The 24,565-nt window shown below is 39.7% G+C and overlaps 2 protein-coding genes and 1 long non-coding RNA gene across 6 annotated transcripts in view; 1 reads left to right on the top strand and 2 right to left on the bottom strand.

The window, feature by feature from the left end:
- The window catches only part of LOC112847889 (zinc finger protein 726-like), a 14,866-nt gene extending 6,337 nt beyond the window's left edge, over nt 1-8,529 (top strand). Inside the window, exons 2-4 of one of the 2 annotated variants that reach the window (XM_025910504.1) lie at nt 3,468-4,064; nt 4,390-4,660; nt 6,581-8,529. In XM_025910504.1, the coding sequence (XP_025766289.1) occupies nt 3,468-4,064; nt 4,390-4,660; nt 6,581-6,606 (894 nt within the window). In that variant the 3' untranslated portion in view covers nt 6,607-8,529. Of the gene's footprint in view, nt 1-3,467; nt 4,065-4,389; nt 4,867-6,580 lie in introns of those variants that run through there. The other variant, XR_003221719.1, reaches the window with a different exon arrangement.
- LOC106097099 (uncharacterized) lies at nt 8,518-9,331 on the bottom strand. The gene is made up of 2 exons (XR_002058833.2): nt 9,043-9,331; nt 8,518-8,900 (listed from the first exon to the last, which is right to left on the bottom strand). It is a non-coding gene; the product is annotated as an uncharacterized LOC106097099 (long non-coding RNA).
- Nucleotides 9,332-12,899: 3,568 nt separating this feature from the next.
- The window catches only part of LOC100707237 (vasoactive intestinal polypeptide receptor 2), a 48,846-nt gene continuing 37,180 nt past the window's right edge, over nt 12,900-24,565 (bottom strand). For 2 of the 3 annotated variants that reach the window (XM_005464332.4, XM_025910486.1), the window contains exons 6-13: nt 23,903-24,041; nt 22,736-22,886; nt 20,930-20,990; nt 20,611-20,680; nt 17,225-17,316; nt 16,618-16,756; nt 15,896-15,937; nt 12,900-15,797 (exon numbers count right to left, since the gene is read on the bottom strand). In XM_005464332.4, the coding sequence (XP_005464389.1) occupies nt 15,630-15,797; nt 15,896-15,937; nt 16,618-16,756; nt 17,225-17,316; nt 20,611-20,680; nt 20,930-20,990; nt 22,736-22,886; nt 23,903-24,041 (862 nt within the window). In that variant the 3' untranslated portion in view covers nt 12,900-15,629. The remainder of the gene's footprint in view (nt 15,798-15,895; nt 15,938-16,617; nt 16,757-17,224; nt 17,317-20,610; nt 20,681-20,929; nt 20,991-22,735; nt 22,887-23,902; nt 24,042-24,565) is intronic. The other variant, XM_005464333.4, reaches the window with a different exon arrangement.

Raw genomic sequence — 24,565 nt, 5'->3', positions numbered from 1 at the left:
CAGCTGTTTTTTATGTGTATTGAAGTTATATAAAAATTTAACCGTGCAAATGCAAATTCCTTGCTGACAGTTTAACCAAAAGGCATTTCCAGTGGAAATTGGCCGACATTTGCTCCGAGGAATTTGCATTTGCACTGTTAATATTTTTGGTCATATCGCCCTGCTCTACTTTCATGTGTTACTGTTTAGGCTTAAATTGGTTTGATGTTTGGTGCCTTTTTCTTAATGTAAAAAAACCCCTCAGGTTACAATCAGACATTTTTCTTTACTGAACCTGTTGGGTCTAAACTCAGACCCTGCTGTCTCCAGGACTTATTCCCATGAAAGAAAAACAAGGCAACAGCGATCGATCGAGTTACTTGCCCCCCCCCCCCCCCAGAACCTCGAGAGGCTGGGGAGGGGGACAAATAAATTCCTTTCTCCACAGAGTTAAAACAATGTAGAGATGGTAGCATAAAAATGACAACATTTAACAATTCACTTTAACAGAACCAAGCAGGTCATTTTACCAGCTCAGATCTAATTCATATGACAGATAATATATGGTATAAACATCTAGATGATGGGAAAGTGGTATTCTTGGACTTTAGTCCTGCATTTGATTTGATAAATTTTGATCTTTTGATTGATAAACTAAAATGTTGTTGATTTTCACCAGCTGCTATGTGCTCGATAAAAAGCTGCCTCACTTCTCTATTCAGTTTTCACTAATGATCAGCAATATGTCTTGGCTTAATCTTGGGTATGCCAATGATTCCACCATGTTTTATTCAGCCAGTGACAACTCTGAATTGACCAGCATGTCACAACAAAATTTGCTGAATGTCTTTGACTGGATAAGTAAAAACAACATGATTTTAAATGTATCTAAATCCAAATCTATGTTAATTAGAAACAGATTAGTCAACAACCCACAACTGAGTCTTTCCATAGCCAGTGTTAGAACACGTCACCCAGATTAAACTACTTGGCGTTACCATAAATCACCACCTTTCATGGTCTCAGCACATCGACTGTTTTTAAGAAAATGGGACAAGGCATAGCTATGGCTATGAAATGCTCTTTCTGTATCACTTCTTCAATTATGAAAGATGTCATTAATGCACTAGTAATGTCTCATCTGGAGTATTGTTCAATCATTTGGTCAGCAGCTAATAAGACAGATCTTAACAGACTTCAGTTAGTCCAGAATAAGGCGTCCAGATTAGATGTTCATACTATACTAATTAAAAATGGACCGATCCTCGCCTCACAAAACGCGCTACTTGGCGTAACCCAGCTTTGCTTATCAGAGAAGTATGTGTCACTCGATAGAGCGGCTGTTGTCTGCGAGACCTGTCGGCGAACTGGTGGAGCATTTGGAGCCTCACTACATGCTTCCAAACCGCAGCATTTTTAATCTTAATCTCTTCCATACTGAGGCGAAAAGGAATCGATTTGTCCCGTACTTCAGCTAGAATGGAGGAAAAAGACTGGAGTTAGTCTGTGTCCTTAAGCTGCAGCTGCCTCTTCTTCTCTCATGTTTTCTAAGTAGCTGACAGCTGGTAACTGTGCAGGGGCGGCTCTAGCAAAGCTTTGCCAGGGGGCAGGTAGGGCATTAACAAGAAAAGGGAGGCACAAAAAATACTTTTCTTTGTTATTTCAGTTGTCCATTGTGTGTGTGTGTGTAGGTGGTTGTGGGTGTGTGTATGTTCAGTCCATGAGTTTAACGTGGATCAGATGTCAGGAGGCAGAGTTCAGGAGTCTGACAGCTGTGGGGAAGAAGCTGTTCCGGTACCTGGTGGTCTTAGTCCGGAGGCTCCTGTAGCGCCTCCCAGAGGGCAGGAGGGTGAAGAGTCCATGTGATGGGTGACTGGGGTCTTTGATGATTTTCCCAGCCCTTTTCAGACACCGCTTCCTGTAGATGTCCTTTATGGCAGGAAGTGGTGCTCCGGCGATGCGCTGGGCAGTTTTCACAACCCTCTGCAACGCCTTCCGGTCCGAGGCGGAGCAGTTCCTGTACCAGACTGTTATACAGTTGGTCAGGATGCTCTTGATGGTGCAGCGATAGAAGTTCACCAGGATGTCTGAGGACAGGTGGTTCTTCCTCAGAGTCCTCAGGAAGAAGAGGCGCTGGTGAGGCTTCTTGACCAGCTTGGAGCAGTTGGTCGTCCAGATGAGATCCTCGGAGATGTGGACTCCAAGGAACTTGAAGCTGCTCACACGCTCCACAGCCGTCCCCTTAATGTAGACGGGTGGATGTGGGTCAAATTTAATGATGGTGTTAGAACCATCGGCAGGTCTGCAGTCGTGGGTGAAGAGGGAGTAGAGGAAAGGGCTCATTTGGTATAACGGAATAGCTTTAGTGTCTTGTTTTTAAAACTTGAGTATGAACTTATACAAAATGCAGCAAGATATTTATTTAAAAAACAGTTTTATTGATTACAAAAAACGCTATATCGGATTCATATCGGTATCAGCAGATATCCATATGATATCGGAATCGGTATTGGACATTAAAAAGTGTCATCGTGCCATCTCTAATACTAATATCGATAAAATGCATTATCAACTTTCTTGGCTTCCTGTACAGGCTCAAATATTCTATGGCTTACTTGTAGTTATAAAGAACGCAATTCTGTTAAACACACCACATTTATTTCTGCTCAGCTGCAGTATCCAGATGAAATACATAATGATATTACACGATTTTCAACAAACTGCAATTTAGTAAATCCTCGAGTTAAAAGTAACTTTTTGTAAAACTGTTATATTTAGAGCAACTTTCAAGTGGAATAAATTGCCTTATAAAATTAGAGAATTAGTAACTATTCAAAACTTCAGTGAACATTTAAAAGTCGATTTACAGAACTTTTAGTTGTTGTAATATTGTAAGAGATAATTTGTTTTTGATATTTGTGTAATGTGCCTCAATGTTATTGATATTATTATTATTGTTATTATTGTTTTTTTTGATTGTTTATATTTTAATTGTGAAACCTCACTGTGGATGTAAGAGCCAAATTATGTGGATATCTTGAATCCACTTTATTGTATAATATTTTATGTGATTGTATTTGACGGAAGACGAGCAAAATCTGTTGTGGAAGCTAATGGGGTTCCTTTTGAATAAACAAATAAACAAATATAGGATTTATTATCACTGAATAATTATGTATAAATCTATAAAAAATTATAGAAATATGTAATAAAAACAACAACTACACACACACACACACACACACACACACAATCAGGAGGGATGGGCATGATTTTAGTGTTTAAACAGTCATGAGTTATTTTTAACACCAGGTTGGATGTAATGTGTTAGAACTACCAGCAGGTGGGGATAAGAGACCTTTAAGGTGTTTGGTGCCACACTCCACCTTCAGGTTTAAAACTAGTGTTAATGGAGGGAGTTTGAAGGTTCAGTTTGTTCCACGACTGCATTTCACTCACTGCCTCTGTTTGTATCTCTGTCACTGCAGGACCAACATGGAGCGAGAAGTCAGCGCTCTCAGGAGGCCGACAAACCTCACAGAAGAAAGAGAGAGAAAACATACACCTGTGACGAGTGTGGGAAGGATTTTACTGGGAAGGCTGAACTAAAACATCATCAGGTCATCCACACTGGAGAGAGACCGTTCAGCTGTGACTTGTGTGGAAAGTCTTTTTCCAGGAAGGATTACCTAAAAACACACCAACTCATCCACAGTGGAGTTAAAGCGTACAGCTGTGATCAGTGTGGCAGAGCTTTTACTCAAAGTGGCCACTTACAGAGTCATCTAGTTACCCACTCTGGAATTAAGGCATACAGCTGTGACATCTGTGGAAAGACTTTCAGCCGGACAGGGCACCGAAATAGACACCTACGCATTCACACCAGACATGATATGTACTGCTGTGAACAGTGTGGCAAAGAGTTTATAACAGACGCACAGTTACAAGAACACATGTTTACCCACACTGAGGGACGACCTTATAAATGTGGCCTGTGTGAGAAGACTTTTAAAGCTCCACGTCACCTGAGACGACACCAACAGATCCACACCAGAAAGAGACTCTACAAGCGCAGTTACTGTGAGGTTTGTATTTATATTGTTATCTTGTCATTTTAGCCTGACTGTTTGGAACAACTCTGCTCATTAAACTGTGTTAGCATGTTAGCAATTCTACTGCACGGAAAAGCAGCTCTGAGTGATTATTCAGATTTTCATGTCAGTTATGATTTTAGTATTACTGTAGTATTATGGTGGTAGTATTGTAGTTATTGCAGCCCAGTAAACTGAGTGTGTTAACTGAAACAGTAAAATGTAATTGGACGTCTGCAGAGATGCTCTTTATTTCAGGCGACGTTCAGGATAAAAATGTTGAAGGACTGACTTACACTGTCTTTGTGTCTTTGTTTAGAAGCAGAGCGACACAGATGGATCCAGTTCTCAACCCTGTCATCACTGTGGTGGTGGAAAAGACTTTCGTTGTGACCTCTGTGGAAAAACTTTCAGTCGGCAAGACAGCCTAAAAACACATCAACGTAGACACACTGGAGACAAACTGAAAAACTGCAAAGAATGTGGGAGAAGCTTCACCACATCACGTAACTTAAAACGCCATGAACTGATTCACAGTGGGGTTAAAAAGCACCTCTGTGATCAGTGTGGGTCATCCTTCACCACTGCAGGTGAGCTTAAAACACACAAACGAGTCCACACAGGAGAGAAACCATACAAGTGCAGACACTGTGACAAAAGTTTCTCATGTTCAGGTCATCGTAACAAGCATGAACATACACACATGGAAGGAAACTACAGCTGTGACCAGTGTGACAAGAGCTTCAGGAATCTCAGTTCATACTCCAAACACAAACGATCCCACGTTACTAATAAACTGTTTCACTGTTACCAATGTGCCCAAACATTCACCTCATTGTCTGCTCTGTGCAAACATCAGCGTGATCACTAAGGGCTGAAATCACTCCCATCACTGGATCACAGTGAATCTGAAGAGACAGAAAGATCCTCTGGTTTCAGTGTCAGACTCAAAAAGCTTGAGATCAGGCTCCACAGAGTTCAGATAGAATCATTTAAACTTGTGTTGAACTGAACTGGTTGCTGGGCTGAACTTCTACATCAGGGGTCCCCAATCCCAGTCCACGAGGGCCGGTGTCCCTGCAGGTTTTAAATCTCACCCTGGGTCAACACACCTGAATCACATGATTACTTCATTACCAGGCCTCTGGAGAACTTCAAGACATGTTGAGAAGGTAATTTATCCATTTAAATCAGCTGTGATGGATCAAGGACACATCTAAAACCTGCAGGGACACCGGCCCTCGTGGACTGGGATTGGGGACCCCTGTTCTACATAATACAGATTTACATGGGATCTTATTTTCTGTCGTTTTACTGAGTCAGTTTTGTCCTTTTTTCTCTGTCCTGGTTTTGCTCGTCTGTAAATAATTGAAACTCAGTCAAATAGTTCATTGTTCTCCAGCAAAACGTTTTGGAAACTCATGTTTAACCTTTAAAACTCTGACATGTTTTAGCACACAAGGCTTCATCGGGGAGTTCAATCATGATTGGACCATGAGAATAAAGGTTTTTAGTTCTTTCAAAGAGAGTCTTGGAGATGTTTGATGTTTTTGTTTTTTCTGAAACCACCTGAAAGAAAAACTATTTTTCTTGCTTTATGTAGTGTGGAAGTTTTTAATGTTTCTTTCATCTGTGATGTTCTTGAATGTGTTCACATGAAGATGGTACAAATAAACTGTCCTTTTAGCTTTAGCTCCTAATTTATTCATTATTTATGGATGTAGCACAGCAGCAGTTTCTTCATTAACACATGGAGGGCTCGGGATCTGATGGTAAATAATGTTTTGTGTCCTTGTACACATCATACAGCTCAGCTGTTCCACAGATGTCAGGTTTACACAGTGGGATGGTTTGTAAGAACGCAGCTCTCCTGTGGATAAATCCTTACTCTTAGCCTCAGGACCTCACACAGTCCCAGCAGGTTCGGTCAGAAGATTTATCCCTTTTTCATTTCTATATGATTCTTCTTGCATCTAAACAAAGGTGATTATGATGATGAGTCATTTATTAAAAAAGAAGCAAAAAACAATATTGTTGTATGAGGATTTTTATGGCAGATTTTGTGCATCAACATTTTTGTACATGAAAATGTTGAAAGGATGCAAAGGAGGAGGAGGGCACAAGAGCTCAGCACGTGATACTGACTGGAAGCAACACAGCTGCTGTTGACAAAGCAGCAGAGTCAGATATGAATGTGTATTGAATTCATCGTGTAAATATACCAGATTTATCCACATACGCTAGTTTTCACCGTTTTTTTAAACTTTCAGTAAGTTTACTTTTAGTTTATTTTTACTTTCTTAAGACGCAGGAGAATCTGATTCATCATGATTGAGCATTTCATTAAAGTAATGTTTAAAAGACATTTCTCGTTTGTTCTTTCAGCTGCAGCCTCGCTGGTGTTTAACTGTCTGACAGTAAAGAAGATAAAAGATACGTGCAAACACAAACACATGAAAAGTATTTGCAGAAAAGCTTAAAGCTCTTGTTTGTCTGTTTTTCTGTTCCAGTCATCGCCAACATGGCGAAGATGTGAAGCTGCCTTTCTGCTACAGTATCTCCTCACATACATTTGCTCATATCGTAGGACTTCTTATAGAGTGTCTTTCTTTGACCATGTCTCACTGTGTTTTATTCTTGACGTTGCATTTAAGTCTTGCATGACTCTATTTTAATAATGTTAAAATGGATGGATGGCTAGACAGACCCCCTGAATTTATCATCTGAAATCTTTTTATTCCTTTATTCCACTGCTTTCAGGCATTTCTGTGCATCCAAATTTATATATAGATATCAAAACACTCATATCTGTACAATTTGTTAATATCTTCATAATCTCCAATAATGTTACACCCCAGTGCTTTCATTTCAACCCCAAGTGTCATTGTCTTTGAAAAAGCACAGAGTATAATGCATCTATTTTGCAACAATAAATAATACAATAAATGTTAAAAGACTTTCCAAAGGTACCCTGTTTTTCCCTTCGTTGTATCGTACAAATAGAGATAATATAATTATCTGAGGAACAATTGTCAATAAGCAGAGAAGTTATTAAAATATTAATGCAAGACATGGAAGCAGCTGGTGTTGTTCCTAAATTAGGAACAATATTTTAAAATTACTTCACAATTCTTCTTGCACTTCAGATTGTTACAAACTATCAGAATATAAAGAAAGTCAGAAAATGGAAAACCTCAGCTTATAAAACTGCTATTTTTTTTTTAACCACAAACCACTGGATCAATTTCAAGGGTTTTGCACTTGATTTTTATTTAATCATAAAACACTGCAGAGATGCAAAGAAATAATCATTATAACAGTGTGCAAATACTATGTGTCCAAGCTATAGACGTCTCTGAAGCGACACTTTAAGAAACTCCTGCATAGCTGCGGGGTGCACAGTCCACATTTCACAGTGACAGCACAAAGACCCACACAGCTGGATTTGGATATTTAACATTCTTTCAGTAAAAATTAAACCCTGCATGAGTCCATGAATATCTGGCATTAATCAGATGAAAGCCTCTGCTGTAGCACCCTGTCATCCATTCATCCAAGAGATGTAACCAAGATACTGCCTCTATTAGATAATTATTAGATAATTGTTTTTGAAAAATAATCTTTAACATCTGATTAATTTCAGATTTTTAATGTCAGATTTTACACGGTCAGGTGTATCAGAGTTTAACTCAGAAAATTAAACTTTAACTCAAAATTTCTTATAAATAAATTTCAAACGAGCCATCATGATAAAGGGAATGTGTGCAGTTTTGGTGCTCCGTAAGTTCTGTGCTGAACAGCGTGGCTGACTCTTTGTATCTACTATTGCCTCCACAGTCTGAGTCCACACAGGTAATGAGCCATTATGACCAATTATGGAGTCCACTGCCAGCTCACGCTTTTTTGAGGTTATATCAAAAGGTTTCTTGGAAATAAACACGGACTATTTGTTTAGGCAGTCTGTGTCAGTGGGCTCAGTCAGTGGTCACGTTGTCTTATTACAATGAACACATGCAGTGTAGTTTATTTTGAGTTAATCCAGCCTTCTACCTGCAAGAAATCTTTAGTGCAGTATGTAATCTGCTTCTGAAAATAGCTCCCAGCAAAAAGAATTTCTTCTTTCAGCTCTAATCCCTGAAAAAAAAGACAAAACCCCCCAAAACTTGGTCTGTTCATTGTCACAGTCACAAACAACTCTGGCGTCAGGTGTACATGATTGGAGGATTTGGGGTTGGGTTCTCTGCTCATTCATCACTGCAGATTTTAGTTAGATTTGTTTGTCCGTGGGAACTGTGGGAACCTTAAATTACATTTTGGATGTAAACAAAAAGAAGAGCGTGAAGGGGTGTGAAGAAAAACAGATTTTAAACTTTGTTTTTTTGACTGGACTCTGGTGCCATCCTGTGGCTGCTATGAAACAAAAGTGAAGTAATGAAAATAAAACGTGTTCTCAGATCAAGTCTTTTCTCTGTGGCATGTTTTTTTAATGGTTTCTACAGTGTGAGTCAATGAAAGGAGGATGTTGAAGCAGCTTCGCCTTTACATAAGCTGCTAATTGGAGCCATACATTAACCCTGTGACAGTCCAGTTTTGTGGTGGTAAAAACTCTGAAAACATCTAAAGAATTTTTTAAGGCAGTCCTTCTACATAATCCTTTAACTCTGTGTGCTAATCCAGTCTTTCCCAAACTTCGGAATGTCTTAGGAATGTCTTTAATCCCAACTGAGTATGAATTCTGTTTGTGTGAAGTCTTCTAGGAGCTTGCTTGTCACTGATGTGCTTTATTCTCTTTTAAAACTTTACCGCTTTATATTTTGTTTGGAAAAACATCTGTAAACATACACAGAGAGAGCATATCAGGCAAAAACAGGGTCTGTACAATTCTGAACTTTCAAAATGTTGAAAGGCAACATTTTTTATGACCATCTTATTTCTTCAACAAAGCCTGAAGTCTCATAGGCATCTTACTCACCATTTCTTTAAGCAGTGTTCAGGAATATTTCTCCAGTAAACTCTTCTTTGGATGTTGTTGCCTTTTCTTGCATCCTCTGTCAAGATGATCACACACTGCTTCAACATTTCAGAGGTCTGGGCTCTGGGGAGGCCAATCCATGACTGATAATATTCCAATATAATATAATATATTCCTTCCACCACCTGACAATGTTGAAGGCAGCAGCGCTCCATCTGCACTATACAAATTCATAACAGATGAGTTTTGGTGAGAAGGTATTGTTTTTATTCCCACCTATGCTTCTATTGTTAATATCCCTGGTAATGAACTACTCATTTGATTCAGGTGTGTTGACCCAGGGTGAGATCTAAAACCTGCAGGACACCGGCCCTCGAGGCCTGGAGTTCCCCAGGGTGGGGATGTAAGCAGGGACTGCTTACATCAGGGGTCCCCAATCCCAGTCCACGAGGGCCGGTGTCCCTGCAGGTTTTAAATCTCACCCTGGGTCAACACACCTGAATCACATGATTACTTCATTACCAGGCCTCTGGAGAACTTCAAGACATGTTGAGAAGGTAATTTATCCATTTAAATCAGCTGTGATGGATCAAGGACACATCTAAAACCTGCAGGGACACCGGCCCTCGTGGACTGGGATTGGGGACCCCTGGCTTACATGGACAGGACCCTGCTTATATCAGACCTTCTGAGCGAGCCTCTCTCATCTTCTAACTATGGTCTCCCAACTGTTCCTCACTCTGACTTTAAACCAGAGGCAATCCTATTTTTGAGGTTGCTGAGCGAAATCACTTGAACAACCTATAAAACCTCAGGCAGGCTGATGTTTGATAGGTTAGCTTTCCCTTAATCTTCTCCCCTTTATTTAGGGCCATAGATTGCATCTATTTGCATGTATCGAAGTGTGTTTGTTAAAATGATTATGTGTCTGTAACTTATCTTTAATGTGTGGCTTAAAGACCTTGTGAAAGCCTGGAAAAATGTTGCTCAAGACCACTTTAGCAAAATTACAAGAAAGTTTGACTTTTTCGAAGTAAAATATAAAGAAAAGAGGACTGACTCATAATCTTTTTGCACAGTACAATATAAAACCCAACAATTAATATTTGACTACTGTCAGGACATGAGTCTGAGACCTCTGCGTTAACCACCTTTAATGCAATCTACATGACTCACTCTGCACTGTCGAGGGGACATCCTGCCTTTTCTATTGATGACAGATTTGTGGGGCTGAGTTAATAGAGCTAACATTGATTTAGTAGGTTTTCAGAAATGCACAGTTACTTTTATTCCTCTGTAGTGGGCAGCAGGACTTACACATTTTCAGATTTTGAGCCGTACTTCAGGAAGCAGGAGGCAGGATGAGGCAGAAGGGATTTTACTTCAAACCGTGGAAGGGGAGTCAGTCTTATTGCTGGAGGAAGGCCAGACATCAGAGCAGGAAGCTGAAAGCTCAGAGGAAGACATATCAGCTTTTGAGGAACCACACAAACACACACAGACACACACACAGACACACACACAAAGCTGCCAATGAAAGCTGATTCCAGGCTGGTGTCCTGTATTGCGGTCAAAACCAAATCCCAGAGCTTCAGAGCCCAAACTTACGTAATGCTTCTTATCCAAGATGGACTTTGGGCATCGTCACTTTGCCCGTACTCAGGCTCCTCAAAGCCGGCATGTCCTCCTCTGAACTTTCACCTTCTTGCTCTCCTGTCTGGCCCCTCCTCCTCCTCATCTCTCGACAGCTCGAGTTTTGACTTCACTTCCAAAAATCCTTTGTCTCACTCAGCCATCAAATCATTTTTATGACAGATGTGCCCACTTCATGGGACAGAAGATAATAAATAAATAACAAATTTGAAAAAGAAGTGGTCCAGCATGTTTCTTTAGAAAACAAAATCTGAATATAAAAACATTTTTTTTCTGTGTCTCAGGACAATAAAAGATCTTTTCCCTGACTAGCATCTTTTCCCCTTTTTTGTACTTGTTAACATTTAATAATACAGTATTTTAATTCAATGTATTTTTCTTTTTTTTTAAATTTACAAATAACATCTTGCACCTGAAGTACCTTCAGTGACCACCAGGGGACGGCAGCTCACATAATCACTAGTTTAAACAATTGCTCAAATTATTCCTCAGCAACTATTCGGCTTGTAGAGTTATTGTTTGCATAATTTCTTTCGGAAAGATTGTTTAGTATTAATTCTTAAATTATTTTTCTTCCCAACTGCTGTTTAGATTCTTCTATCCCTTGTATATCTTTGGGTTTTATATTGTCAATTGAACTTCCAATAGTTACCAGCATCACTGTCTCTCTGTGCTCATGTTGGCAACTTGAGCTCCAAGATGGATGCCTTTTGATTTAAACCCTTTAAACATTTCTTATTTCCTTTAAAAGCTAATTTTAAAAAAACATTTCAGAGCTGAGGAATTAGGAAATCTTAAGTTTAACTGTACTCATGTCCTAATTTGTGTATTTGTCTGTATTTGTATCACCACATAACTGATTCGAGGTTCACCTCTTCAGCTTGACTGCAGGTAAGATGAGAGGAACGGTGACTGGAGGATGAAAAGAGGGCGGGCAGCACAGATGGAAAAGCAGATGGGAGTTTCTCAGGGGAACAAAAGAAAAGATCATGTGAAGCGAAGGGGCTCCTTTTATCCTTGTATCTTAAATTAAGTTTTAGCCCTGTAGAGTGAGCACATTCCCCCTGCTTTCACCCAGCAGTCCCCAAACAGCTGTTTAAAGGTTCAGGTTGAGACTTTGGTGAGGATAAAGTTAGGCAGGGCACGGCTGCATAGTAACTGCAGAGCATATCAGTGAGGGTCCTCACATGAGAGGATGTGTGATATCTCACATGACATGACATGGGTTCAGAGACTGAGCTGAGCTGTAATAATTTTTGGTAATTAAAATTTATTTGATGACTTGGTACAAAATCAGGAATAAAAAAGAATATTGTGCTTTTACTCTATTTCATTTGTTGCTAAGATGTTTTATCTTCCATTCCTTCTTGCACAAAGATGCAGAAACCGATGATGGTGCTGGCCGATGCCCTTCAACAGCCATGCAAAAGCTCACATCCTGGTACGTCCTCCACACTCTTGAGACTGTGCCATCCTGGACGAGCTGGACTGTCTGTGCAATGTCAATGAGCTGCAGCTACCGTCTCCTGTTACTAATACTAACAACAGTAGCAAAAAAGGAAAACTAGAGACGTATCAGTCTGGAAGGATAAGGAGAGAGCAATAGTCTGTGGTCACTGCCTCCTAAATGATTTTCTTTTGGGGGGTTTGGCTGTTGTCCTGTTGCATCTGTTGTTACTTTCACTTTCACCAAAGCAGCTGAATTGGCTTTGCAGTGGTTTATGTTTCTTAAGTGAACAGACTGATATTAAACCCTGAGGTTTAACTGACTTTGGTTATGCCATAATAGTTGAGTGTTCCTTTATTTATTTATTTTTGGAGCAGTATTTTTTTAAGGCTTTGCATGAGACGTCTGAACCTGCCAGTCACATTTCCCAGTTATCAGTTTCGCTTTCTTTGACTCTGTCCGGCTCATAATTGCGTAACTCCATTCTGCTCTAATGCGTCACAATCTAAAGTAAATACAGGAAAAGTAAAGAGCGGCAACAATAACACAGGTTGATTTTTCTCTGTTAACTAGTGAAGCAATACGCCCTCACTGACCTCTGACCTCTGACCCCACAGGTCTGATGTGAACTGATGCCTTTATCTGTGCCCGCTGGAAACATAAACATAAGATGAGAACTGAGAAAATATCTGCAAACATGGAAGAAAAAACATGTAAAAGGATTCAGTTTGTGTGATTGAACAAACAGAGCTTCATGTTCATGATAAAAAAGCTCTTATGGATGAAACATATGGAATCACAGGTTTACAGTTGTGATCAAACGCTTACAAATTTAACAACGATGGGTCTTTCTCTACATTTTACAATCAGCCAGTGATATACTCTCCACTGTATAAAAAATAAAGAGAAAAAATACAAAACAATCAGTCTATGTACAAGGCAAGCATGGTTTTTGGCTTTAATTCAAATCAAATCCATTTTTTTTGTATAGTGCCAAATCCCAACAGTCACCTCAAGGCGCTGATAAAACTCTGTTACGGTGAGTTCGTTTGGATGAGAACATTCTGTCTGAAAAAACTGAACACTGATCACCCTCTGTCTTCTAATTTTAGTTCAGATTGAATGCTATCACCTTCACTCCCTGCTGACGTGATAAGGAAAAGTAAATGAAGTTACTGAGTACACTGAAAAACCAATACATTTTAATAGGCGTGGTAGGCCTTATTAAATTAAATGTAAAACAATAATGACACATGATAGACTTTCAGGAAAAAAATGAACTCCGAGAGGATCATAGTGAAAGTACTGACGATAACGTGCTGTTCAGACAGCCTTCTTTGTTGAGCCCTGAATTTGGTACCAATTTAAACACAGTGTTATCAAATGCATTCAAAACGACAATGAAGAGTCACAAGAGCCACAGTTACCCAGGAAACACCAATGTTATCTTGCCAGTCAAAACAGAGGGGTGTACTGCGAAGTGAAATTACAGTAATAGGTTAGAAGGCTGCAGTATGTTGAGCTTAAATTCTGGAGTATCGTGAAGGTGGATGTCTGTTTACATGGCTACATCACTGTGGTAACTTACCCTGCTCCTAACACTAATACTAACACCTTCTTAGTACCTGATCGAACCTCCTGTGCTTTCTTTTAAGGGTTAGGTCCATATTAACATGATAGCATCACTCCAGTTTTTTGGGCTGCAGATCGACTAACAACTTCCTGTTCCACCACATCCCAAAGGTTCTCTACTGGATTGAGATCTGGTGACTGTGGAGCCGATTTGAGTACAGTGACCTCATTGTCAGGTTCAAGAATCCAGTTTGAGATGATCTGAGCTTTGTGTTATCCTGCTGGAAGCAGCGATCAGTAAATGGGTACACTGTGGTCATGAAGGGATTGCTCACCAGCCTGAACCGATCTGAGAAAGGATGGATCCATCTTCTCATGTTTATACCAAATTCTGTCCCTACCATCCAAATGTTGCAGCAGAAATCGAGACTCATCAGATCAGGAAACATTTTTCCAATCTTCTGTTGTCCACGTTTGGTGAACCCGTGAGAAATATAGCCTCAGTTTCCTGTTCTTAGCTGACAGGAGTGCCATCAGGTGTGGTCTTCTTCTGCTGCAGTAGCCCATCTGCACCAAAAACAGACAGATGTTGACATTGTTTCCACATACAGTAGTGGTCTCTGCTTCCCCATGTCAGCAAAATCAGCTCAGTGTCTGAATCAATTAGCTCAGTGGGGCTCCAAAGTGAGAGGTCGGGGATTTGAGTTGGCGTTATTTTGTTTTATTTTATTTTTTTTTTGTTTTGTTTTCATTAAAAAAAAACATAAATTGATTTTTAAACAAAAACTTTCCCTTGCATATTTCCTGACTCCTTTCTTGGACAATGAGTCTTAACTCACAATAACAATGAGCTGAACAGCCTGTGAGATGACCGAACTGAAAAGCAGAAATAAATATGCTTACCTACAAGCATATTTGCAACATAATATGCAACATCTACTACATCACAGTAGCAACCAACAGAGCTGAAAAATGAAGCCAACGTTCATGTGCCAAAAATTGCAGGTCCTCTAATGGCCAAAATCCCTTTAGCCAACCATGTGAAAATGCCCAACTTCACCTTACATATAAGCATGTTTACAGCCTGATATGAACAACACCTTTGGTCTCCATAATAAATTTCTTCCTTCATATCAACTGTACAACTGTAGATAACTCAGCCATGTAAATATAGGTACAGCTTTTTTATTATGAGTGTGGACTGTGAGGTGCACACACTGCAGAATTTCCTATCCATCCATACCTGCTGGTCAGGAGGTATGGATGAACCGTATTAAGAAAGCATCCTCTGCATATCAGTTAGAAAAAAATAAAATAATGTACAGTCTGTAAAGCATTAGGCAACATTATGCTGTGCTCTCTCTGTGTAGCTTATATAAAAGGAAGAACTAGATCAGCCCTATATAATTAAACATAAAATATGAATATTTCTGTATACATCTACCTTCAGGTATATAAATCTGTATGGCTAATTTCTCCAATATGGATTTAGTATTTTTATGTAAGATTTAATTTGTGCATTAACTATTTGAAAACAACTTTTTTTAAAGTCAGTCAGTCATTCTTGGATATGGAGAATAATTATAAAAATCAATTTGTTGTCCTGGAAACATTATAGGAGGCACTGTTTCATCTGTGCACGTTATGTGTTTAAAAATGTCAAAGATCATTGTGAAATCTCACAGTGATGTGGAAAAAAATATATGTATATATATCTATATATATATCTCCAGGAGGCTTCACGGTCCAATAAGAAGACTTTCACCTCAAAACCGTTTGCAAGCCACAAGTTCAGTCCCTGCAGCATCAGGCGATATGTCTATAAAAGCGACGTTAAGAATAATTCCTCCACACTGACCGAACACAAGCATCAGTTCTCAAAGTCTTTAACAAAACGAGCTATTTGTGTCGCAGATCAGAGCCCGGTGATCTCAGTCTGCAGGATGGACTGGGCTCGGGAGTTTCTAGAACACTGGGTCGAGCTTTCTGTACCATTTTGGTTCACGCTGTGGAGCCTGAAGTCCTGTCCCACGCAGCGCTTTACAGAAAAACACTTCCATGTCCTCCTCAGCTCACTCTGAACCTTTATGTGCAAAAAAGAAGAAGTAGAATTATATTAAATATATTATATATTAAAAAATCATATAAATTATGTTACAAAAAACACATGCATAGCCTCACCTCACTGTTGAGGAAACAGTAGAGAACAGCTACAATTAGACCCTAAACGGAAACAAATACCAACATAACAGATCAGTGCAAACGTGTCGGAAACAAGGCTCTATTAATACTAAAGCATGCTGCCTTTAAGGGTCACCACCTATCCCGAGCATCCTCATCTGCCACACCAACCCACTGCATGTCCTCATTCACTACATTCATGAATCTCCTCCATTGGCTTCCTCTTTTCTTTCTGCCGGTGCGTTTAGAGGCAGTGAGAGAGAAAGGAATGACTGGTTCGTTGGGACAGCACAAGAAATGAGTACATCAGAGTGACAGCTCAGGTTGAGTGTTTGGGGACAAAGTTAGAGAGGCAAGGCTGAGGTTTGATGGCGGATATGTTGGACAGAAGCTGCCCGGCAGGAGGAAAAGAGGAAGACCGCCAAGACGAGTCAAGGATGTGGGGAAAGAATGGAGACTGTCTGCAGACTCAGAGCCGGACATTAAACTAGGACACAGTCAGTGAGCTAAAAAAGAACATCCAATGTTTATTTTTCTTGCTACAGCTCCCAATCATACATGACTATCTTGTAAGGGTCAAAATTCTTGATGTGGCTCTCTCCATTGCTGGGTCTTAACTTGATGATATTTTTATCTTCCTCTACTGTTAATTTTGCTAAACAGACCAAAAAAGGCAAATCGTTTTATTTAGGAATTTTATGTTTTTAAATGTCTTATAGTACCTGGAATGATCCGAGGCCGAGGTCGAAGAAGATCTTCACTTGCTTCACGTTTTCATTTTCCGGTTCCATCAGGTAGAAAAACACCACATAATACACCCCAAACAGAGGGATCAGCAGGAGTGTGGACTTAGCCAGACGCCTGATAAACACACACACACAATACACACTTACTCAATGCACATAATACATTTAGACTAAAACTTATCTGTGAGACCATCAGTGGGAAATTTCTGTCTCTCTTTTTATCAATGCAGAAAAATTGTTTATTTGGAATATTACAGAAGAGAGTTATTGTGAGGAAAGAAAACTTAAAATTCCTTCTTGTCTTCAGGAATGGCTATTATTTGTTTGGTAAAGAAAGAATAATCAAAATCATTTGTTTCCACATTGAGAAGCAGAAAACAGGCAGGAAGATTGATACTAAGATGTCCAAGTTTAAACACAGTTAGCTGATAATGTGATAACGGTTCCTGTCTAATGTGCAAAGGTGATTTGATATGACTGCTGCTTTCGTCACCACATTATCAGGAAGCCCTCTTAAATGTATATAAATCTAATCAGCGAGAGCTCGGAGGTAAAAATATGACTCCTCAGTTCCTTGACATACTTGTATTGGGATTGATCGTTTCCGCCGACATCACAGCTGCGCAGTTTCTGCACCAGGATGCGGATGATGCTGATGAACAGGATGAAATTGATCTTGTAGAGAAACACGGCAGAAAGAAAGAGGAGTCATATTAGCAAAAAGTGACTTCTTTAAGAGCAGAAAGGTTAGAAACTAAATCTATGAAATGTGTCTGTCCATCCATCCATCCATCCTTCTTCTCACATTTATGCAGGGCTGTCTGGATAAGTTTGCCTAAGCAGAGAAACGCAGACCTTCCTCCACCCAGCTACCTGCTCCAGCTCATCTTGAGGAACACCAAAGCATCCCAAGGCCAACTGAGAGGCATAATCTCCCCAGCATGCCCTGGGTCCACTTCAGGGCCTCCTCACTCAGGAGGTCATAATCTTAGTTATCCCCAAGCCACCTCCATTTAATGTGGACGAGTAGCAGCTCTAATCTGTGCCTCTAAATAATTGAATTTCTTACCCTGTCATTTTAGGTCACCACAGCTAAAGGCAGGGATGTAGACTGACCAGTAAATTGACAGCTTCGCTTTTACGCTCAGCTCTCTCTTTACCACTACGGACCAGTATAGTGTTCACATCACTGCAGACATGGCCCCAGTCCATCTGTCAGTCTTCTGCTCCCCTCACGTGTGAACAAGACCCGAGTGACCAGATACTCGTGCACTGTAAAGCTCAACAACCCGTCATACAGTCCTCTTCACACTTGGTGGTTTATTGCAGGGGACCTGAGTAAGTGAAATGTGATGTACTTGCATTTATAGAGTGCTTTACTAACACTCAAAGCTCTTTAGAGTGCAAATTTTAAGGACTTTATGTATCTCACATCCATGACCATTTTAGCATCAGCACTTTAACCTTTGATGCATGTCTTTGAACCACGAGAGGAAGCCCCAGTACCGAACACGGGCACAGGATGAACATCTGAACTCTACACACAAAGGCCTTAGCTGGGTTTTAATTCATTCTGAAGAGCAGTTTTCATATGTTGATAAAAATGAGCTGCCTGCTTCACTCTGTGTGTAAGTGAAGGGGCACGCACCCACATACAGGTGTTTATGTGACATTGGTAATGATCTCCTTGAGCGTCATAAACCAAATACTTTTATAGATGCTTAAAAATACTTTTCCAAGAATAAGAAACCAGCTAACCAGGTTATAAAAACTGAGAGGTGCCGAAATTACACCAAGTGCAGCTAATAGGTGTGTTTAGCTGGATCATTAGCCACAGTGGGACCAAAGGCCAGCAAGGGAGGCATGTTCAAATAATGCTGCATTATAAAAACACCTTAACTCTAACTTCAACCTTATAACCAAATCTGAACCCTCAAATAAGCGTTTGACAGGTTGTGAAAAAATGTGGATCAAATATTTTTACAAAATGTTACTCAGATGGTCTAAAACTAACAAAGGTGTATTTTTTGTATATGCATTCCCCTAATTTTAAGTGTATTTTCTCTGTTTTCTGTGTTAAATGACTTCCATCGCTCATTCATGCTGTTTGAACAAGCAGTTCACGGGAAAGCTACGCTCCCAAACCTGCCCAGTCATGTTTTAAACCAACATACACAAGCACACATTCAGAGAGCATGTCCTTACAGATGGCTGCTTTTTCAGAACAATAACTTTATAACTGCCTGCATTTCACACATTTAGGGGACATCTATAAATCATAGAAACTTAGTGGCACAAAGCACACATTATTGCAAAATGTTCAACAATCGATTAGTACAACCTCGGTTAAATAGAGCTTAGCAAAAACATGCAGTAAGCAGTTCACCCACAACGGATCAAGCAGAACTTCACTGTTGCAACAAGTAAAAATAGTAAAAAAGGAAAAGTTCAGCATGACAGCTTGCTCTGATGGATTATCTGCTGGCTCGCATGTTTGGAAATCGACTGCTGACTGATTGAATTTTATCTAAAACTTATCTGTTTGCAGATATTTTCTCAATGACTGAGCAGCCTTTAGACTTTTTTTATGAATGTCTGTATCAGAGGATATAATTGTGCCTGGGATTTCCAGTGTAAATAAAGAGATCCACCATCTGAGGCCAAGTCTCTCAAAATATCCAAAAATAGCAATAAAATATGTCACTGTAATTTTTTTGTATGCTGCATATGGAAATGAATGTTGCTGGAGTAGCTTTGCAACTCTGAAATTAATGGATTTCAATGGAAGGGATGATTTATGCCTGGACTGCTTGTTTTTTTTAGATCACTCTGGCTGTGACAAAGAGAAGAAAATGCAGCTTTTGACATAATCATAATATTTTAAACCAATCTGTGATCTTTTGCTAAACCTCATCAACTAGTTTGGATGCTTAAACCTTTCTCCTGGAAACCCTACAATAAACAGTATGTTAAAAATAAACATAATTTGTGAGTACTTTAGCAAATTCCATTACCACAATAAAAAACTGCAGTACAAAGTGCTCTGGTTCAGTCCAAGAGTTGAAGAATAACCATCTATGTGTCTTAAAGTCTCCAAATTAAAAGGACTCATTGTGCAGATTGACCCATTTGAGAAAGTAAACGATGACGCTCGTATGGTTTATAAAGATGTGAATGCTATAATCATTCATTATTTGTATATAACATCTTCCCTTGTAGAACACGATTAAAAACAGAAAAGTACTGAGTATTGCTGCTGACCCAAAACAGATCAGCAGAAATACTTTTTGTAGTTTTTAAATGATGCTCAGTTGGTACCAAGTGAGTGAAGCTAACATTCCCCACATCATTACACCACCAGCAACAGCCTGAACCTCTGATAAAAAGCAGGATCTATGTTTTCATGTCATTAATGCCAAATCCTGCCATCTGAATGTTGCATGGCCTGTTTCCATTTAGCATCAGTTGAACAGGAGTACCTAAACGATGTGTCCAGTAAGTGTGTGACTCTAAAAACAAATGTGTGGCTGTGCAGGCTCCGTAATAATACATCATTTTTAATATGCTGAATATTTATTTGTAAAATGAATGTAATGATCCAATGTTCAATATTTTAGTAGAAGAAAGCAAAATAAAATGAGAAAAAGAGAACAGTGACAAAGCAGGTGAAAATTAAAATGGATTTCAGTTCAAATTACAGATTAATGACTAAAAACAACAACAACAAAAACAGAAGAAACACAGACTTGACCTATTCATTTAAATTGTGTTATACCCACTGGTGGGGCATACTGTGTGTACAATCATCCTGACCACACGTCCACTCACTTTTACTCACGTCAATTTTTTATGTTATTTATAACTAATAAGAATTGTGTGTCGTAAACTTCTGTCTCCTGAAGTCCAGGATGCCGAAAACAGTCTCTCTCTCTTTTTATGTATACAAGGTTATCCTGGGACAAAACTCACAATGATAGATGCCATGATGGGCCAGTTGATCACTCTGTTTGGTATGGGGGTGTTGTTCATCTCCCAACACCTGGAAGTGAGTAAATAAGTCAGTGAGATTTATAATATTTCCTCACCTAGAGATGGTTAAATTAAATCAAAGATGCATTATTTTGATATAAGCTTCAACCAGTGCAACTGCATGCATGTGGCGGAAATTAAGGATAAGCATAATGTGTCCCCTGCAAGTTTGTACCACATTCAAAACATGTGATGTTTGATTTTTGCACTGACCTTGACATAGTTTGTGAAAACAATGTTTAAACACTTGCAGACTCACCCCGTGTCCTCCATGTATATCCTGCAAATGATCCATGCCACGATGAACACAAGAGGGATTCCTGAGAACCAGAGAATAGAGAGGAAGGTAGATATGGAGGAGAAGAGGATCTGTTTAGGTTCTGCATCTGGCAGGCACAGAACATCCTCGCAAAGTGCCACAAAGGAAATATGACGTCTACACACACACATTAAACATCTGGGGCTGAACGGTGATGCATTGGGGAGGAACTGTTGGTAAAGTGGAGATGGATAGTGGAAGGAGGTGTCAGAAGGCAGCAGCTGAGACAGAACGGAAGAGAGCGAACGCAGAGGCCAGGAGAGTGTTTACTGCCCGGACTTTCCCTGAATACACCAGCTCACTTCAGCAGCGTGACGCACTGTCTGCTGGTTGTCTGAGTGCTGGCACTGTGTTTAGCAGAGGCTCACACTAAAGGGGTGCTTCAATAGGGCTGTCTATGAAATTTCTAAATTTATTAATATAATTGATTTTTTTTAAACTGCAGGGTTAAATGCATACTAACTGCAACCAGGGAACATTGAATGAATTGTTATTTTCATAAACTTCTCTGGTCTTCCTGACCTCTCGGAGCCTCACTCATACAGAGCTGAATTCTCTGCAGGAATTTTCTTAAGGCCTCGATCTGCTTTGCATCAACACCTCCTGTGATAAATTTAAAATCACCATTTAACCTAGCATGAATCCCAGAGAGCACAGTGATGTATTGCTGACCTATATGTGCTGTGTGGGTAGTGGCAGACATTACGTAGCAGAGAAGTGCGTTTGCTCATTGTGAAGAGGTCATTTGTACATTGTCTAGCACTGACTTGCCAACGGCTAAGCTTGGGCACATCAGGTAGTCTCATTTTATGTGCACATAAAGGTTAAAAGGAACAATTTGGCTAGTTACTGTACATTAAGTAGATTGCTTAACAAAAGCCATCCATATCAAAAACATATTAAAACGTAAGGTTAATCTTCAAAGGTTTCAGGGGTTCAGTTTAGCTCAGGATTAATTCAACAGAGTGATAATGATGGAACAATTTTCACAACTCAGTTTGGCTCTAGAGAGAGAGAGACTGCGATTGTTTGGAAATACTTCAGATTTTGGCCAGCAGATGGTAAATGTGAAAAAAAATGCTGGGACAAAAGATTATGAGCAAGTCCAACCTCAACCTGACTGAAACGCTGCGGGAGGACGTTAAGAGAGCTGTGAATAAACAAATGCCTGCAAATCTCAATGAACCGAAGTAATATTTTAAAGAAGAGTGCCAGAATTTCTCCACAACAATGTAAGAGACTGATAAAGCCATTCAAAAAGGTATTACTTTAAGCTATTGCTGATAAAGGAGGTTTTAAAAGTCACTGAATCGTGGGATGTAATTAGTTTTTCACTGGACTGCATACCCGTGTGAAACTTTAGCTCAGCTCCCTGATGGTTCGACCACTTTGTTAGTTGAGTGATGTTAATGGACTGTTTCTACTTTACTGCACTCATGTCAGATAACTCTAAACTTTCTTTCTCTTTGCAGAAACCAAACAAAGTCCACATTACAAGTGGTTTAAACTTTCACCAGGAGACTGAGGTTTCCATTATTATTAGTTTTTTTAATCATCTTTAGACTTTCTTACATCGTCTTTGGTTTCTATTCGGTTTTAATAAGTGTTTTTAATGCATGACCGTCAGATGTGTCAGTGGGTTTTAAGACATTACCTTGGTGATAGGAACATTATCATTGGTAACATATAAACCAGACCAGTAAGACTGTAAAAACAATATAAAATTCTGATTGTGGTTCAACCTACCCCAGCCGATGAGCATGTAGATGGAGAGGCGGAAGGAGTAGGTGGGGAGGACGAGCAGCAGCATGTGAAGATAAAGACCTTCAACCAGCAGCCAGAAGAAGTTAGCTAAGATGAAGTACTGGAAGAAGATCAGGCTGGTCTTACAGCCCACCTACACACACACACACACACACACACACAAACAGCAACATGCTTTGTTACATCCATTCTGCAGTTTGCATAGTAAAGTTCTGTATGTAATGTTATGATTTGACTACAAAGAAATACATTTTCACAAAGAATTCAAAGAATCACAGACTTCATTGTGAACCTTGATGACTGGCATTAAGGTGACTGTTTTACACTGCGAGAAGATTTCTCAAATGTTTTGTGTAAATTTGCAGTTAAGCCAGTGTAATAAAAAAATCTGCACTTGTTTCCAATGAATTTATCAATTTACTTTTCTCAGAACTGAAAGACATTTGTTTTTAACCACTCCATGAATGGTGAGCCACATGGTAGAACATTCAAAGACTATTGCTCAAGACCACTTTATAAATTACAAGTCTGGCTTTTTGGAAGAAGAAGAAATGAGTGATGTCTTTTGCACAGGACTGTATATCCAACCCATGACTCCTGGATTAACGGTGCTAGAAATGCAAATTTCAAAACTCTCTTCAGCATGTGTGGACATGTTGGAAAAAACGCAGATATAGAGGTAAACTTTGCAAGCCACCCACAGTTTTCTTTATGTGAATGGTTTCCAATGCTTCACTCTGAGGTCATTTATAGCCAGCTGCCTAAGGACCCTCAGTACCGTGGAAAAGATTTAGATATTTTAGATTCTTATTCATCACACAAAAAAAACACCATCAGGAAGGCGTCTAACTGGTTCCAAATTCATGCTGCTGGATGACAAAGAGTCCAAACATTTAGCCAGAGTCATAAAAAACCAAACATTCAGCTCAGCTACAAGAGTCCTGCAACAGATGGCCTCATAAAGTGCTCATCTCCAAGAAGAGAAGTTTTTTAACAGTGAAAGATGGTATCACCAACACAGACTCCTCTTTTTTTGTTCTTTAATTAAGGTTCATCTAAAGGTTTTTGTGATGTCCCTACATATAGTAAATGTGTTCATCACTAAAGTAAAAACTGTGTGTGTGTGTGTTTTGATGCGTAAAAGGCTACCAGCGAGGGTTGTCTGCTGCAGTCTGTGGTTTCGCCATACGAGAAGAGCAGGGTGTCTTTGACGAGCACTGCGACAGCGCGCAGGATGAATGACACAAACAGGTTCAGATGGATGTAGTTCCGCATGCAGTGGAGTCTCCTGTAAACACGCACACACACGCAAACATAGAGAAGTGTGTTTATACAGAGTGTCTGGGTGTGAATTGACTGAAGGATGCGGTATCTAAACATGTTGATAGCGGCCGAGTGAGCAGCTGGAGTCGATCCAGACTGAGCTTCGCACATCTCTACAAACTGTTATCATGCTCCGTATGTTCGGAAGTGTTAAGAGGATATAAATAAAAATATGTTATATAACCCCATTATGAATACATCATTTGTTCAAATTATCTTGACTTTTCAGGAAATTTGCACAACAAGACGGATAACTTTGCCTTCACCGCTGGACCCTGCCTGACTTTAAATCTCGCGTTTTTTTCAGGATTTTCGCACTTTAGAAGAACAAAAATGATTCATTCAACATATGTGAGAAGACTGAAGAGGTCGGAGCCATGACCCCAAACTCTGCTGGTGTAGTAAATGTGAGTTTTCTAACAGAAACATGCTCTCCAAACCCTGTATTTGTGGTGGTCAGCCAATAGGGTGGCCTCAAAGACAGAAGAG

Source organism: Oreochromis niloticus, linkage group LG9, assembly GCF_001858045.2.
Source record: "Oreochromis niloticus isolate F11D_XX linkage group LG9, O_niloticus_UMD_NMBU, whole genome shotgun sequence".
NCBI classification, from domain to species: domain Eukaryota; kingdom Metazoa; phylum Chordata; class Actinopteri; order Cichliformes; family Cichlidae; genus Oreochromis; species Oreochromis niloticus.
Note: the sequence above shows the minus strand (reverse complement) of the source record. Positions and strands in the feature narration are given on the sequence as shown.